General features: G+C 42.0%; 1 protein-coding gene and 1 long non-coding RNA gene across 5 annotated transcripts; one reads left to right on the top strand and one right to left on the bottom strand.

Annotated features, from left to right (window-relative positions):
* Positions 1-3,040: 3,040 nt before the first annotated feature.
* On the bottom strand, positions 3,041-5,122 carry LOC136473645 (uncharacterized). 4 transcript variants are annotated; one of them, XR_010762705.1, is made up of 5 exons: positions 4,770-5,122; positions 4,610-4,671; positions 4,351-4,519; positions 4,034-4,106; positions 3,041-3,324 (listed from the first exon to the last, which is right to left on the bottom strand). It is a non-coding gene; the product is annotated as an uncharacterized lncRNA (long non-coding RNA). The 4 variants fall into 4 exon arrangements; XR_010762704.1 differs by having other exon boundaries at positions 4,610-4,648; XR_010762707.1 differs by having other exon boundaries at positions 4,774-5,122.
* A 6,992-nt stretch (positions 5,123-12,114) lies between these two features.
* On the top strand, positions 12,115-14,540 carry LOC136469987 (protein FAR1-RELATED SEQUENCE 5-like). Its single transcript, XM_066467978.1, has 6 exons — positions 12,115-12,236; positions 12,317-12,545; positions 12,955-13,042; positions 13,138-13,469; positions 13,743-14,007; positions 14,104-14,540. The coding sequence occupies exons 1-6, from the start codon at positions 12,115-12,117 to the stop codon at positions 14,538-14,540; spliced, it is 1,473 nt and encodes a 490-aa protein (XP_066324075.1).
* Positions 14,541-18,500: the final 3,960 nt, after the last annotated feature.

The raw sequence follows: 18,500 nt of genomic DNA, 5'->3' as shown, positions 1-18,500 counted from the left end.
GAGCAAGTAGAATCCGGTTGCGAAGGGAGTCAAGCTCTGTTCTTAATCTTCCTTAGTAATGTTCCTTATGCATAGATCCAAAGTTAATTATACTATAGATGAGAGTGTATATACTTGGGTGTACAAAAGACTTAGTTAATATGGAATGACTTAGAAATCTTTTACTCTTAATGAATCTCCTGCCTAGCCATACTACATTTATGAGTATCTATTTCTATCTCTGGAATACCATCAATACCTTACACTTATCATTCATTTATCACTTGACTTACCCCTGCAATAGCATGAGGGTGATGATCTTATCATAAGTATACATATTTGTCAATATCTCTGTGCCAACCCGATTGCTCCTCTCTATGGATAAAATATAAATAACGATACCTGGTATACTCCCGGTTCAAATGCTACAATGGTATATTATCTGTGTGTTTGCGGATTACTTAATATACATATTTACAAGTGTTCTTAATAATTACCAACAACACATTTCTGGCATCGTGCTAGGGATGACAACTTAGTAAAGAGTGATGCTAAGAAATGTCAACATCTGCTATAAGGCCAGTGGGCCAAGCTATGTAAACCCGAACCATGTAATATGTTTTTCCCTATTAGCAATAAAAGTATGATTTTTTATATCAATCTTGTTCGAGTTGTGCGTATTAGATACTGATCTAGGGACTAATACATGATGCATAGAGGACCCTAAATTAGGGGCCCGACACCTACGCAGGAGAAATATATATATATTTTTAAAAAACAACCTTGTTCTTGTTGAGCCAAAAAGGTCAACAAGTTGCAGCTACTCCTAGCAGAAGTAAAAGTTTCACATCCTTGTTCACACCTCTTAACCAACCACTAAACAAATGACCTATATTGTGAGGTTTTAAAAGACGTGCCACAACATGAATAAAACACCAAATTGAGCTAGCAAACCGGTAGTCAAAGAACAAGTGCTTAATTGTGTCTTCTTATGACAAAAGCAATAAGTTTTGCTACCTTGCCAATTACACTTTAATAGGTTATTATCCTTTGTCAATATAACTCCTTGTTGTAGGTACCACAGGAAAATTTGTTATTTTCAACGGCACTTTCACTTTTTGAATGAGTTTGTCAATATTGTGGATATCAATATGTAATAAAGCTTGATAGTGTGACTTTATTGAGAATTGTCCATTTGGGTGCAAATTGCAATGAAACTCATCTCGCTTATGGACCAATTTTATATTAGCAATGCGGGGCCACAAATTGTTCCGCGCTGCTAACTTAGGACCTATGAGATCTATTCGCCAAGATAGGTTTCGTGACGGACAAGAAAATACCTCCGCAAAGAGATTGTTGACCAAAGAGAATAATCATCTATAAAAATTGTTTTTTTGGTGCCACTTTTGTTTAAAAAATAAACCATCCCTAAAAACACTTTTAATTTTTTAAAATTTTCTTTCATATTTGAATTTTCATTTACCCCTCAAATTTCCCACATATCAATTGCTTCTTACAATTTTTTTGAGCAACGTCAAGTGGATTATTACATACTGTCTCGGTCCGTTTTCCACTTGAACTCTCTCTACTTACTGGACTGCCGAATCGCTGCAAGGCCCCGACGTGGCCCAAAAAAACGTTTCGTCGCTCTTCTGTCATCTATCTACCTTCCTAAATAAACCTAGCGTCTAGACGTGGACGCCCGCGTTCGAACGTCCACGCCTCACCAAGTCACCAGCTCGAATTCCCACTCTGTTTTTGGCGTCTACTCCGTTTCGACCACTCGTACCGCCTAGATGACTCGCCCTGCCCGCGTCGTACGCCCGCACGCAGGGAGCGCTCGCGCCCCTCTGCTTCCCACGCACATGCACGCGGGGATAGTCTGCGCCCGCTCAGCAGCGCCCTAGTAGCTGCAGCGGGTGGTTGTGGCAGGTGGTTGTGGCAGGTGGATCCCATTACAACATATGCAACACCAGATCTACTTTTACAACATCTAGATGAAATACTTGTAACATACATACAAAATAGCCAATACACATGCAACATACGTGTCAAAAACAATTGCAAAACACCTGAAAACACTTGAAAAGCCATTACAAACATATGCAACATACAGATCTACTTTTACAGCATCCAAATGAAACACTTACAACATATGTGTGCAACACCTAAAACACTTGAAACATACGCTTGCAACATGCATGTTATACAACGTCTACATAAAACACTTGAAACATACGTCTGAAACAACTGAAACACTTCAAACATATGCCTACAACATGAAACATACGCTCGCAACATATACAATCCAGATGAAACACTTAAAACACGGCATCGCCGGTGGAGGAGAGGCCGGGGCCGATTGATTCCGGCCGTCGGGAAGGGTGCCGGCGACGCGCGAGCACCACCAGCACCAGTCGCGCTCATGGGTGCCCTTGACTCGGCCGAGGATGACCTGAGGCTCCCTGGCACGTGCGCCCAGTGGCCACTAGCAAAGGCAGCAGTGGCGCACTACTACAGAATTCCACTGTAGGGGCGGCTCTAGAGCCTCTATAGGGGCGGCTGCGCCAACCGCCCTTCCCAAGGTGTTCCTACAGAGGGTGCCTCTGTAGGGGCGGTTTCCTGACCGCCCCTGCAGTGCCCTCCGTAGGGGCGGCTGGTGTTTTCAGCCGCCCCTACAGTGCCATCTGTAGGGGCGGCTGGTAATATCAGCCGCCCCTGTAGTGGACTTCTATAAGGGCAGTTGTATCACCAGCCGCCCCTGCTGTGTGTATTTGTAAGGGCGGTTCAATCAAGAACCGCCCCTACAGTGGATTTTCTAGCAAAAAAATAAATAATTCAAATTCAAATCTGACCACACACATATATATATATATATATATATATATATATATATATATATATATATATATATATATATATATATATATATATATATATATATATATAAAATTCAAATTCGAATCTGACCGCCACAAATATACATATATAGACAGTATATGTCGAAGTGAAATGAGTCTAAACATCGTACATAAATTTAGGGAGGATGGCGGTTAGGAAAATGCAATGAATCGCAAAGAAATTAGGAAGGTGTGTTAAACATAATTTGAGTAGCATGTATAGAATCCCAATATGTGATCTCGCAAAGAACAATATTGGGTAATTAAAATGGCAAATTTTGTAACAGACAGGAAAACATAAGTGCCTAAATCTGAGGACACACACGAACACAAACTAAAATGATGTACCGTGTTGGCATAAAGAGGAGTTGAGTCTGCAACAGCACCATAAAAGAAGCCGTTCATTTTGCTATCATCCTGAGGCCATCTATGCAGATGAATAGACCTGTTGATAAGCTGAAGCATGAGTCCAAAACTATAGCGGAAAAAAATCCAATTGAAGAACCACATTTGCAGTGTCATGATTCATGGCTAGATAAGACAAATCCAGTAGAAGATGCTCAGGTTTTTGTACAGTTTAATGTTTATTGACAGTTGCCGTCGACAGTTTAATGTTTTGTTCGGAACTACGTTGATTACGATAGGAAGGCAAATGTTTTTTGTGAGATGAAACACTGCACTCCATGTTTAAACATCAGGGTAAGAATGGCATCTGCAGTGTAGGAAATGGAGGCCAAATTTTTTATGTAAAGCATCAACCTCTGCCACCTCATCTTTTCAGCAGAAGTAATAAACGGTAATGGCAAAATATTCCAGTGGGATAAGATCACCATTGGATCTGAATTCTACCAAACAATTGACATGGACCATGAGATAATGAAAGAAAATAACACCCAAATTAGAAGTGTTTTAAGAAACAGAGACATGAATTTTGGAGGCATCTTGGAAAAAGGTGAGACCTAAAGCATGTCATCGCAGAGCACCAATTTATAACAAAAATAAAATAGGAAGGTACAGACGAACTGGGGCTGAAGAAAAGCAGAAACTAATAGAAATAGCAAGTATCCCAAATATGGCACGCATAATTTCTAAAACAATCGAACCTAAGAACCAATAGGTTGGGAAAAATAGAGAGATCTGAGCATATGAGTTACCTCTTATAGAAATTGGAATGAATCACAGTTCATGAGGAGTCAATTTCATGTAGCACCTAAAGTTGCTCTTTCCCTGGACCAAGAGATAGAATGTATGAGAAAAATGAACTGTGAAGTGAGAAAGCAAGCAGCGTAATCGAAATTGACTGAATTATAACAAAAGCAAAATAGCAAGGTACAAACGAACTGGGGCCAAAGAACAGCCGGAAACTAATAGAAATAGTAGGTAGCCCAAATATGGCACGCAGAATTTATGAAACAACTGAACCTAAGAACCAATAGGTCGGCAAAAGTATGGAGATCTGAGTATGAGTTACCTCTTATAGAAATCGCAATGAATCACAGTTCATGAGGAATCAATTACATATTGGTGTAGCACTTGAATCAGTAAGAAATATTGTGTAGGAATGAAATCCGTATGATAAATACGCGCATCAGATAGCAGTATGGAGGTTGTCCGAAGTTAACATGTCTATGCGATCTTACCTGAGAAGAGGAAGCCGGGAAATCACTTAAAAAATGAGGCACATGGTCAGATTAAGATGAAACCTGAAGGTGCGAGAGGGAGGGACATACAAAGCAGTCCTCGAGAGCCGGCAGTGGAATGGGCGGCTCCTACATAGGAGAGGCGGCTTAGACTGCAGCGGCGCCCAATCAGTTGCGCAAAGGGAGAGACGGAGGGAGAGAGGATGCGGGGGAGGAGGCACGGGACGAAAGAGGAAAAGGAAGCAGTCACCTGCCTAGGGATCCGGTGCCCGAGATGAGTCGTTGCCACCGACAGAGAGGAAGAGACGACGCTGGGCCGGTCGCTGAGGAAGAGGCAGCCGGGGCCGCCTCGGCTGTGCCGCGGGGGTGCCGCTTGCGATGCAGGCGGGGTCGCTGGTGCAGGGTGCGGCCGGCGGGGCCGAAGCCGCTCCGTGCCGCTCGCGCTGGCCCGCGTCGACCGGGCCGCGCCGTGCCGCGGGGAGCGGGGTGGAGGGAAGGGGGGCGGCGGCGCGCCGGCCGCAGCAGGCGCCGTCGCCTCGCGGCCGCCGCCTCCTATGGAGGAAGGGGAGCTGCCGCTGTGTTTTTATTTTTGTTTTGTTTTTTTGGTGGGTGTCGGTGGATGTGTGCAGAGGATAAGGGCGAGCGGAGAAAGCAGGAGGGGCGCAACGGGTGCAGGAGCGTGGCGGGCATCCAGCGCATGGGGAGCAGGATCGGACGGGCATGGGCAGAGAACTGTGGATGAACAGGGATTTGGGTGAGGGAAATTTTTTTTTGAGATACCATATGATCTCAAATGAAAATTTGATAAACATTAAAGTTGTAGAGGTCATGAAGATCTACAACTTTTATTTTGGTCATCTTGTCATTTGATAAAATTTGAACCTTTCATATTTGAAATTTTGAAAAACGACAAGTTCAAACCAAAATTTGAGGCCCAAATTGATTTCAACATAAAACGTGATGAATACCAAAGTTGTCCAACTCATGAATATCTACAACTTTTATTTTGGTCATTTTTTCATTTGACAAATTCTTAGCACACATTGTTCACTAATCTTACACATGTCTCATATAGTTTATAAAACCGTATGAGAGATGTGTCACATTTGTGAACAATGTTATTACCACTTTGTCATATGAAGAAATGACCAATATAAAAGTTGTAGATCTTGATAAGTTATTCAACTTTGGTATTTATCACTTTTTCAGCTAAAATCATTTGGGGTACCAAAATCTTGTCTGAAGTTGCATTTTTTTAAATTCAAAATTTAAATTGCTCAAACTTTTCATATGTATATATTGACAAAACCAACAAAATAAATTGATAGAGAATGATTTTAGAAAATTTTAGAAAAGAAATCATCAGATTTGGAGTTAGTATGAGGAAGAAAAACTAGTTACAAAGTTGACCCACAGATTAAAAAACGAAATCACACTGTTCACTATGATCATGTAAGGATCATCTAGAACAGTGTGATTTCTCTTTTTAATCTGTTGGTAAACTTTGTAACTAGTTGTTCTCCCTCATACTAACTCCAAATATGATAGTTTTTTTCCTAAAATTTTCTAAAATCATGCTTCAACATTTAATTTTGATCAAACTTGGATGTGATAATGTTTTACACATTTTAAAATTTAAAATTTGAAATTTGACAAGTTCAAACCAAATTTTTAAACCCTAAATGATTTCAGATGTAAAAGTGATGAATACAAAAGTTGTTCAACTCATCAAGATCTACAACTTTTATTTTGGTTATCTTGTCATTTGACTAAATTTGAACATTTCAAATTTTGAAATTTGAAAAAAGACAAGTTGAAACCATAATTTGGACCCCAAATCATTTCAATTGAAAAAGTAATGAATACCAAACTATCATCATCCACCTTGGGATTCATTCGATCGGTGCTCAAGCCGAACCGTACATTCCGTGGGTCATCACTGAATTCTGCTTTGTACTTGCTACTTGCTACAATCGGCCGGGTGTGCGGTCGTATCATCATCCACCTTGCGCTCATCATCCCACCATGTCATCAGTGCGGCTTCCTTAGGGTTTAGGAACATATGCCTCAAGTGGTCGGTCACTGGCAAGTACCACATAACCAGAGCAGGAATTCTTCTCTTATTTGCATCGTTGCCTAATGGAGTTTTCTCTGGGGGCTGAGATTCTTGCACCACCTTCTTCCCACCCTTCTTCCTCTTTCCTGTGGAGGCTTCCACCCCACTTTGAAGGTCATTGTTCTTGTATCGACTAGCCCCACACCTAGGACATGTATCTAAAGTCTCGAACGATGTGCCACGCCGAAAAAGGATAAAGTGGTTGGGGCATGCATGGATTTTTTCAACCCCCAATGTGAATGGACTTATAACCTTCTTTGTTTGGTATGTGTTGGCGGGAACTATGTTCGGCCATGGGACCAACCGTGACATGAGGCACAACAGATCATCGAAACTACAGTCCCCCTCACGTGCTTCGCCATCATTGCTGGCACCACCAGCATCATCACCACCTTGTTCATTACCAAAGCCACCACCTTGTTGATTGCCAAAGCCACCACCTTGTTGATTGCCATAGTCACGATCCATTTGTTGCTCAAGATCGTCTGTGAATCGGGACAAGTATGCTTGGGTTTTAGCTTCATCAGCTAGAGCATCGTCGCTGTCATCAACAACCACTGTTTCACCATGATAAATCCATATTGTGTAGTCCGGAATAAATCCTCTCCTAATCAGATGTTCTTTGATGGTACTCACATCTTGAAATGCAATAAGGTTCTTGCAATATTTGCAGGGACAAATAAGCGTGTCACTATTCTCTTTCAACGTCGTTGCATGCTTCTCTGCGGCTTTGATGAATTTGTCCACCTCATCACGGAAAAGAGCATCGTGTCTTAACGAACCATATATCCAAGAGTTCTTGTAGTCCATCTTATAGAAACAAAACAACCAAAAAAAGAATATTACTCGAGAATAATTGTATATACCTGAGACACGCACCATGGTAGTAGAGGATAGTTAATTAATTGACTATTAATGCATAAATATTTTAAAATATAAATTAATTGGTTCAAATAAACAATTTCAAAGAAAACAATTAGCAACATTTAATATTTCATCCACTACCTTTTATGCAAACTCCATTCCAATTTCATGGTAGATGATAATTAATTAATGGCCTATTTATCCATAACTAATTAAAAACACACATTATAGAAAGGAATCAAAATAAATATTAAATGGTAATTAGTAGCCATGGTAGAGGATATTTTACACATTAGCAACAATTAAAATCTTAAACATTCACCTACATGCAAATCCTAGTCACATAAAGAAAAAATTGAAAAAGAAAAAAAACAAAATCCTAGATCTAGATCTAGATATAGGGTGCAACAAAGATGTACTAACAACAAAGATGTACTAACAAAGATGTACTAACCTTCACTAATACTACACTAAAATCAACAAAGATGTACTAACAAAGGGTGCAATCTTACTTCCCTACCTAATTTACCATAGTATAGTGAAAATTAGGGTCTAATTTCACTCATACATAGCTCAGGCTCCATGGAAGAGAGAGAAAACCAAAAATCTAATTACTCACTAACCAATGAATTAAACTTCAAATAAAGAGTTGGAGAAGCATTTTCTTACCTTTTAGAGCCTCTCCACCAAAGGATTTGAGATCAAACCCCCCCCCTTAGTAGAGCAATTTTTAGGAGGAGCCTAAGGCCTCCCAACCTTTTTTGTGTAGAAAAGTGTGTCCCAAGGTGGAAAAATGGGGTGGCTGCTATTTATTCGTGCGCCATCAGTAGGGCGGCTGGTGATTCAGCCGCCCCTACAGTCGAGCAGCAGGGGCGGCTGGTGGCAGCCGCCCCTACAAATGGGCACTGCAAGGGCGGCTGGTGATTGAGCCGCTCCTATAGATCAGCCCCAACTGTAGGGGCGGCTCAGGTTAACAGCCGCCCCTATAAATGCCATCTGTTGGGTGGCTGGGCTGCTGGGGCCCGAGGACGCCCACTGTAGGGGCGGCTGAATCACCAGCCGCCCCTACAGTAAAAATGCCTACGTTCCTACTGTGACAATCTGGCATAGTGGCGACCCGCGGTAGCGAGACATCCCGGTAGCGCTGGGGTTGGGGAAGAGGCCGGGGAGACGCTGTGCGATCTGAGGGAGGAGGCCGCATGGTTGGCTTGGGTGGAGGAAGGAGTCAGCTTTGGCGCCGCGGGGCTCTACTGCTGCCAGCGGACGCGAGGGAGACTGAGACATGGAGAGGACGAGAACGGGAAGAGCAGGATTGGGGTGTGGTGGGGGATGACCGCAAGGACGCGTGGCACGGGCGGAGAGCGACCGGATGGCATGGTAGCGAGTGGGGATGCCCGCTTCTAAGCATTACCGAATAAAAAAAGAACTTAATCTGAACCATGGCTGCCGCACGCACAGGGAGAGGCCGGAGAGCAGTGCAGCCATGGGGGGAGGTGGGATTGCCAGCGTGGTGGTCTGGCAGCCACCAGCGGGCCGAACTTTTTACTATTTGGCCCTTTTTTGAAAGTTTCTCTCAAATAGACTTCTGGCAGAAATAATTCCAGAAATGGACCCTTAGCTCGGCGCCAGAGTGACTGGCGCCGAGCTCGGCGTCACGGTCACTGGCGCCGAGCTCGGCGCCACGGTCACTGGCGCCGAGGTCCTGGGCACGGGAAAATGGCCTGCCAGGGGCTCGGCGCCAGAGTGACTGGCGCCGAGCCACCTGTATTTAACCCAGCCTGCACTTCTTCTCCGAGCGTTCTTCCTCTTATTTCTCCTCCGTCTCGGGTTTTTTCTCGCCACTTCACCCTACCTCACAATCACCGGCAACTTAGAATTTTGGCTAAGTCCCTAAATTTACCATGAGATGGATATATAAAATTTTGGCTAAGTCTTTAAATTTACCAAACGTATGGTTAGCAAGCAGAACAGAAGGATCGATTGGTGCGCAAGCAGAACAGAAGGGTTGACCTTGCCCTTTGGAGGCCTACGTTTGGTGAGGCCGATGGTTAGCAAGCACATCAAACACCCTAAATTTACCGTGCGATGGATATATAAAATTTTGGCTAAGTCTTTAAATTTACCATGAGATGGACATGCTGAAATTTGTTAAGCCTAGATTTTTACCATGACTTGACATTGTCAAATTTGATTTTTACCGTGGGACAGACATATGCAAAAATGGCTAAAAGTCAGCTCGGGAAAGAAGTGCAGGCTGGGTTAAATGCAGGTGTCTCGGCGCCATTCACTATGGCGCCGAGCTCGGCGCCAGTCACTCTGGCGCCGAGCCTCTGGCAGGCTATTTTCCCGTGCCCAGGACCTCGGCGCCAGTGACCGTGGCGCCAAGCTCGACGCCAGTCACTCTGGCGTCGAGCCAAGGATCCATTTCTGGAATTGTTTTCACCAGGGGTCTATTTAAGAGAAACTTTCGAAAAAATAGACAAATAGTAAAAAATTTGGACCAGCGGGCAGCAGGTCCATGCAGCACGCACATATCGTCAGGGTAGCCATGCAGTTTGTGCCAGATGCTTTCGAACCGAAATCTTTTGGCAGAGCACGGCACAGAGCAGTATTGGAGAGTGGTCAGAGCAATCGCTCGACAGACAGCGGATGAGTGGTCTATCCTTCGAAAACCATGGTACGTGGTACATAGACAACATTATCGCCTCGTTTAGTTGCCTGAATCGGCGCGACAAATTTGCTGTAGCGACACTGTAGTGTTCGTTTGTATTTGGTAATAATTGTCTGATCGTTGACTAATTAGACTTAAAACGTTCGTCTCACAAAGTACAACCAAACTGTACAATTAGTTTTTGATTTTGTCAATATTTAGTACTTCATGCATATACCGCAAGTTTGATATGACGAGAAATCTTCTTTTTGCATAGTGCCAAAGTTTAGATTTTGGGGTGAACTAAACGCCTCCTATATGTAGAGAGAGGCCATTATGTAGCTAGCTATAGAGTTTGTGTCCGGGTGCCTGGCCGCACCACCCTGTTGCCCATCCCAACCAGCCCAGGTGCCACGGCATCGGAAGCCAGTAATTGCCGAGCGAGCCGACGTAACATTAGAATTCAGAGCCAGGCCTTGTTTAGATTGCTCTCTCTCTATTACATCAAATTTTTGGATATATGTATAGAGTATTAAATATAGATAAAAAATAATTAATTACACAGTTTGATTGTAAATTACGAGACGAATCTTTTGAGCCTAGTTAAGCTATGATTGAACAATAATTATCAAATATAAACGAAAGTACTACAGTACCAAATACTGATTTCTAACTCCAATCTAAACAAGGCTCCAGCCGATAGAACATGAGCCGACAGCATCAATAATGCGGCAAAGACGTGAATAAATGATGATCCCAAATCAGCGCTACTGGAAGGCTTTTGTCCAGTAACTCGTACTATTGTATACGAGAAAGGGTGCAAGCGAATACATACGACATGTGTGGTAACTCGTAATATTGTATACGAGAAAGGGTGCAGGCGATACACATGCAAGCTATGTACGGAGTACATACGAGATGTGTGGTAACTCTAATATTGTATACGAGAAAGGGTGCAGTCGATACTAAGTATAAAAAAATTCTAGTAACCAATAACAAAAATCTATACTAAGTATAAAAAAAATCTAGTAACCAGTAACAAAAGTATATTGTATGTAGTAAGCATGAACCAATAAGCAGTGGTTGTATCGTGTAGATCTCGCGCAGTTAGCGTCTGCAGTTCACAATACGTCATTTACGCAAAAGGCACTAGTGCAGCGGCCACTCCGGCATTTATTCTCTTTGTGCAATATTATTGGTGCTAACTTCTCGCGTGTCTAAATGCTACTGCAATTGGACGGGGCGTGACTAGTCCATCATTCTGTTTGGCCGACGATTCAGGTTCCATGAGTCTCGTCATGCCGCCGACCCATGGATCACCCACTCCGTCGTCCTCTGCAGCCGGAGAGGCATCGACGTCATCTGTGCTGACTCCAGTTCAGCCTGTGGCACCGGCGTCGGTGCCGGTAGCAAATCCTGCAAGCCTTGATGAAGTGACTCCGCTACAGACTGTCTCTCCAACGACGATGGTGACGCCTGATCAGCAGAAGACGTATGTGAATCAGGATCCCTTGGTTAACTTGTATTAGCGTTATTCAAAATACTGGCCTCTATGGTTTAACTTGTAACTTGTTGTTCAATGTGAATCACGATCCCTTGTTGATAGAAGAAATTGTGCCCAATGAAGAGCTACATTTTTAGAGCAGAGATGAAGCAGAGGAGTTTTACAAGTTCTATGCGAGTAAGGCAGGATTCGACGTGCGCATAACCAAGACTAGGAAGACGGTTTTGGAGATGAGTTGCAATAAACAAGGGCACTGGGATTATTATAAGCATGGTGAGGAGAGAGTTCGAGAGAAAATGTCAATGAGGTGTGAATGCAAGGCATTTGTGAAGGTTAAATGGAACCAGAAGAAGGGATATTGGTTTTTTGAGAGGATACGGTTGGAACACACTCACCCATTGCATCCATCGCGGAGCTTAACACAATATATGAAGTCACACAAAAACTAGGACCCGAGAATCATGGGGATTGTTGATCAGATGCATAGGTGTGATGTTCCCCTGAACGCAACAGTAAATGTGTTGTCAGACATATATGGCGGTCGCCAAAACTTCACATTCACTGAGAGGGACCTGAAAAACAGGTAATGTATACAGTAATGTATAACCAAATGATATTAATTGTCAAATCAGTAATGGGAGTTGCGTGATGTTACAATTTCAGGAAAGCTGTAGTGGCCAAGGCAGAGAGAGAAAATGATATTCCCAAGTTGCTTGAGTTCTTCAAGGAGATAAAGGCCCATAATGAATATTTCTACTATGATTTACAGGTGGACAGTGAGAACATTGTCAAGAATGTGTTCTGGAGTCATGCAAGCCAACGTGCAGAATATAGAGATTTTGGAGATGTCGTTACCAGGGTTCAAAATTTCGGCGAAATTTCGCGAAATTCGGTAATTTCGGTGGTGGCCGAAAGAAAAATCTGAAATTTTGTAATACACTAATACATGTGTTATATAACTTTAGACTCAATTTTTTATTGTTTATATTGCATATTTTTGTATTCAATAGATGTGTAGTCATAAATCATACTAATATTTATTTAGATTTAAATGTTTTTTTTTAGAAAAAGCATACTTCATGTGCTAGTCTCTAAAAAAAATTCGCTGAAATTTCGGCCGAATTTCGTGAAATTCGGTAGTTTCGGTGGTGGCCGAAATTTTTGCAATACCGAAATTGAAAACCCTGGTCGTTACATTCGACACCATATACAAAACTAATATGTATAACATGCCAGTAGCTATGTTTGTCGGTTTGAACCATCAACTACAAAATGTCGTGTTTGGGCAAGCACTTTTGCAGGATGAGCAAGCTGATACATTTGAGTGGTTGTTTCAAGCATTCCAAGACTGCATGTTAGGGAGTCGAGATCCTAGATGTATACTTACAGGTGAGAAGATGACCCTTGCAATTAAATGTATTGTTGCTGAAATACATGTAGGTTAATGTTTGGTAACGTTATTACTTTTCTTGTTTCTGGTACAGACCAGGATAGCGCGATGGCTGCCGCAATCAAGAGGGTGTTTAAAAAAACACAACATAGGTTGTGCCGTTGGCACATGCTGAAGAAGTACCGAAATGAGCTTAAGAAATTGGATAAGTTGCATGAGGGTCTGAAGATAAAGTTGCTAACAGTAATCAATCACCCACTTACGCATATCGAGTTCGAGGCAGCATGGAATGAGCTGGTAGATGAGTATGGCATACGGGAAGATGAAACTATCAAGGGTCTTTGGGATAGTAGGAAGTTGTGGGTTGCAGCTTACTTCAAACCCTTGTATTGTGGAAGGATGACGTCTACACAAAGGAGTGAAAGCGTGAATAGGATGCTCAAGAGTAGGCATTTCACAGGCCACATGACATGCATGAGCAAATTTGCCCGCAAGATGCTTGAGTTCATTCAACACACAAATCACACGGCGGCAGGAGAAACCCATTGATCACAGGTAATATCGTAAGTTTTTGGTATAACATAATTAATTAGTTGCAAAATGTGTTGTGTACAAATGGTTTGCAATTACAGAATTACTAGAAAGGTTTATCTGCTGCTTGTGTTAGCTAATTTTTTTAGGTGATTGTGTTTGAAACAGGCTGATAACTTTCGATTTACGTTGCAACACTTCGACATCCATTTGAGCAGGGTGTACACACGGGCTGTCTACAAAAAGTATAGAGATACTTATATATACAGTACTGCATTCCATATTGACCCAGATGCAGACAAGGCTGATAGTTTCCTAGTGACACACACAAATCAGTCGTGGAAATATTCATGGTTTCAACATTCTTTCAAAGTGGAGGCTAATGTGGAAGAAGGTAGATACACATGCGAGTGCAAGACATGGGAGCATACAGGTGAGTGAGTTTGGGAAAAGGTCACGTCTTTCATTTCTCATGATTATATTATCTAAGTAAAGGTGTTAATGATTAGTGCATGTTTGATTCTTTCAGGCTTGTTCTGCGCCCATCTTATTAAAGCTTTCACCTACCAGCAAATTGAAAATATACCTTCGAAATACATAATGAAGAGATACACCAGAGATGCGAGGATGATGGTAACTTGGGACAGGCATGACATAGCTAATATGGGAATAGATTGTGAAGACGAGAGGTACGCAACAAGAAAGTTGGTAGATTTAGCAATGATGGCCGTAAGGGAGCTCCGCAAAACAAGTATTGGGGTTGAGAGAGGAAGCAAGGATCTGCAAGCATTGGCTGTGTGGGGTGAATCAGTTGCGGTAGGTATTGGACCATCGCAGATGGGGAATCTTAGAAATGAAGAAAATGTGTCAGATGGAATAAGAGGACCTGAAGTTCCTGCGGTTGATGAAGTAGTGGCAAATGATACTGAAGAGGATCCTCTCCTACAATTGGAAAAGACACGCTAATTTTGGAATGTGCGCCGAAGGGTGCTAGTACAAAGGGGAGGAAGCACAAAGGGAAATAGATAGTCCGAGTTGAGACTTCTAACAAGAAAGCAACAGGGGTATGGAATTGTGGCCATTGTGGATTGAAAGGTCATTATAGTACAAGTTGTGAATTAAACCCAGACAATGAATGGAAGAAAAGTGGTTCCAGTGGGAGTTTGTGTGGCAAGATGGGGAAGAAGAGGGGGAGACCACCCACAAAAAGGCAACTAGAGGAGGAGTTTGATGATGTTGCATGAGGCGGATGGATGAAATGGGAAGAATAATAGTGAGGACAACTTCAACTTGAGATAACACCAGACAATTAGTGGTAACATTAATGATACTTTGGACTCGTGGTTGCAATTATCTAGTGAGGTCTGATGTACTTCTACCAGAACCCAGCACTGGTTACTGGAATATATGGCTTACTAGAAGAAAAAATCAATAATGGCTATAAGCGCAAAACCAGTATAGTAGAGACGTAGGTTACAATAGACAACTGCTTTCATACTAGATTTGCGTAACAGATATAACAATTTACTCAAATTTGGTCGAACCATACATAGTGACCATAAGTCAAAAATAAGCATTTGTTTGGTTTGTTAGATGACAGGGGATAGGTTTGGACGAACCTGGTTTTTGAGGTGTTTGGATCTGGGACTTGAAAAATAGAGTGCTTGTAGACGAGCATATTCTCCGTAAATGCAGGTCAAATCCGTCCTTGGAAACAAAGAAATCGATCCATCCCTTTTCAACAGAGTTCCCTTCCATCTTTGGCTCACTCGTCTTCCTCTCGCTGCATGTTGCACCCGGGCTCGGCCCCTCCGGGCATTTTAGGCTGGGCAACCCATGATTGAGCTGTTGTCGTCCCTTCCTGTAGGGATGTGGCAGGGCCGCGGAGAGCGGGAGCGAAGCGGTGAGTGTGCGGCGACGCGTGTGGAGGAAGATGAGTGTCGTGCGGGAAAAAAATGGCCGTGCCTGAGAGATAAGACCGTGCGTGAGTGCCAGAAAAAAAAGAGAGAAAATAAAGGTCATCCCAAATGACACATGGGCCATGGATGGCAGGTGGGCCCAATGACTGTTGTTAACGGTGGGACTTGCTAGAATGCGAAGGCAGCGTTCATAATTTTGGGTAAGGGTACAAAGTTACCGAAAGTCCTTGTCAAAAAAAAAGTTATCGAAAGTCAACGAAGAATGCGTAAGTTATATAATGATTTATTTACTATCGTAGTAAGTAGGCATTACGATATGTCAAAAAATTTGGTAAGCAAACAGAGTAGGAAGGCCATACATAGTTACCATGGGTCAACTAAGATTAGTGGAAGACATACTAGAAGGAAAACTTACGAGAATTCAATTATCCCTAGAAGAGTAAATTACTATAGTATAGATGTACTTACGATATAATTCAGATATTCTAGTAAATCATTATATATTATATAATGATTTACTAGAATAGCGAGGCATCATTAATAATTTTGGTTGACCATACTTACGTAAGTTAACAAATATAAATGAAAGTTTAATATATACGGACTAATAGAAGGGAAAATTACGAGAACCCAAGATTGTATAAGATAATTTGGACAATGGTAAAAAAAATTATGAACCCAAGATAACTTATATTGATACGATGATGTTTTGAAGAAAGAAAATTGTATCCATGATAATTAAAATTACAGCAAGGAGGACATTGTGTCCGTATTTATTTTGTCACTACTAGGCAACCATAACCATTGATCACAAGCGAGGCCGGTTTGCTTCTAGCCCAGCAGGAAGCTTTATAATCTCATTGATTGGGTGGTAAATGCCGTAGAAGAGCAGCTGCGACTTGTACATAGATAAATTTTCCTATATTGATAGTGAAAGGAAGTTAGATTTGGCGAACTTAATAATTGAACATTCAGAAATGGGGTCAAAACAGCAAGACTTACGCTGAGAATTGGAGTATGGAATTGAAATATCAGTGAGAATTGACTTACGCTGAGAATTGAAATATCAGTGAGAAAGGACCGAGTCTGAATTCTAACAGCAGGAATTTTTGCATGACAATTGAATAACAACACTAGAAGGGGCGGGCGTTTCCTTGAGTGTTCCCTGCCTGCGTGCATTGGCTGGGACATTTGTATTGATACGTTGTTTCTTGATGACAGGGCGCCTATTCGGCATGTCCATGAAATCGTCGTCGTCGTCATCAACATCTTGTGAACGAGGGCGTGCCGATGGCCCTGGACATTGTGGTTGTTGTGCATGAGCTACACCAGAGATTGCACTTATCTCAATGTTGACATCCTGTTGTGTGGTGTGTGAGGTGAATGCTTTCAATCTCCCCTGTATTGGCAGAGGAGGCCTCATTTCCTAGGAAAAACAGAATAGAATAGTAAATTTACTAAAATATTGCTATAAGAGTAAACTTACTAAAATAGAGATGTAGGTTACGATATAAGTCAGACATTAGTTTTCGTACTATAATTGTGTAACATGAATAGAAGGATTTACTAGAATAGGGAGTACCATTCAACAATTTGGTTAACCATATATACAGTTACCATAAGTCAACCAAGATTACGGGAAGATTTATATAAGATTTACTAGAAGGCAAACTTACTAGAATTCAATGATCGCTATAAGTGTAAAATTACTACATTTGTTTGCACACTAGAATATTGTAACATTAACATAAAGATTCACTAGAATAGGGAGGCGTCATTCATGAAATTGATTAATCATACAGAGTTACTGTAAAGATTAATTTATAAAACTTACTAGAACGAAGAATTACGAGAATTGGACGATGGCTGTAATAGTAAATTACTATAGTAGCTCACTAGCTTATGATATAACTGAGTCACATATTTGATAGCGTAAGAAATAGAACTTTAGACTGATTTAGAAAATAAAAAATATGATAAATAATTAACAAGAAACATGTAGCTTATTAAAACATGTTTCCAGGTTATAATATGATTAAAAAATACAGTATAAAATACTACTAAATTCCAGAGGAAACTTAAACAGTGGTACATATAACAGAAAAAAAATTATCTTGATAAACTAACAACTCTAGTATTCTGTAAGACCGAACTTAATTAACACATGGAAACAATAAAACAAAGCAAGTATTCTCAGAGATGGTCACGCCCGACTAGATCAAGAAAAAAACAAAAAAAAGGTGTACAGTGAAACTACAGGAACATTGAAAGGGAATCAGATTTAAAAAAACTGGGATGGTCGGGTGCTACCAAGTTGAATGGGGATTGAGCGGGGATGGATGAGATGCAGTAATCAAATAAACTGTGATTTAAAGGGGATTTAACAGGGATGGATGAGTTGCAGGCACGAAAGACCTCAGGGATTGGCTCAGCGCCGGGGACTACCTTGGCAATCTGGATGGAGATGGTTGGGTCGCCGCTCCACTGCACAGTACGCTTGCGCCGGCTACATGTAACTCGATTGGGTCCAGCGAGGTGTTTTTGTAGCTGGTTCTATGCGGGACATAATACCCAGACGTAATTTTAGGGATCTTCGTTCAGCTCTTCTTTTCAACAGAAAGGATTCGGGGACGGGCATAGCGTCGAGGGGCGGTGATTTTGGCGGCGTACACGGTAGCTACGGCAATCAGGGGATAGGGGAGGGGGATGTAGCATCGGAGGCGACGACTTTTGCGGCGGAGGCGGAGCTACGGCAATAGGAGGGTGGGATCCGGCTGGATTGGGAGCCGATGAAAGAGCCCAGGTGAGGATGAACAATAATCGACTAATCTGAGCCGACCTAAAAGCCGGGTGGAAAGACCTACGGTGGGTGCAGGCGTCGGTGGGTTCGGTGCGCCTGTTGAGTCCGGACACAGAATTGGGTATTGTGTGGCCAGCCATAGAAAAGTATATATATATATATATATATATATATATATATATATATATAACTACTACCTTATAGCTG

This window comes from Miscanthus floridulus, chromosome 8 (assembly GCF_019320115.1).
Source record: "Miscanthus floridulus cultivar M001 chromosome 8, ASM1932011v1, whole genome shotgun sequence".
In the NCBI taxonomy this organism is placed as follows: Eukaryota; Viridiplantae; Streptophyta; class Magnoliopsida; order Poales; family Poaceae; genus Miscanthus; species Miscanthus floridulus.
Note: the sequence above shows the minus strand (reverse complement) of the source record. Positions and strands in the feature narration are given on the sequence as shown.

Coding starts and splice junctions, on each gene's coding strand:
- LOC136469987 (XM_066467978.1), top strand. CDS start 12,115: ATGGGGATTGTTGATCAGATGCATAGGTGTGATGTTCCCCTGAACGCA. Junction 12,237..12,316: donor GAGAGGGACCTGAAAAACAG/GTAATGTATACA, acceptor TTACAATTTCAG/GAAAGCTGTAGTGGCCAAGG. Junction 13,043..13,137: donor TCCTAGATGTATACTTACAG/GTGAGAAGATGA, acceptor TTTCTGGTACAG/ACCAGGATAGCGCGATGGCT.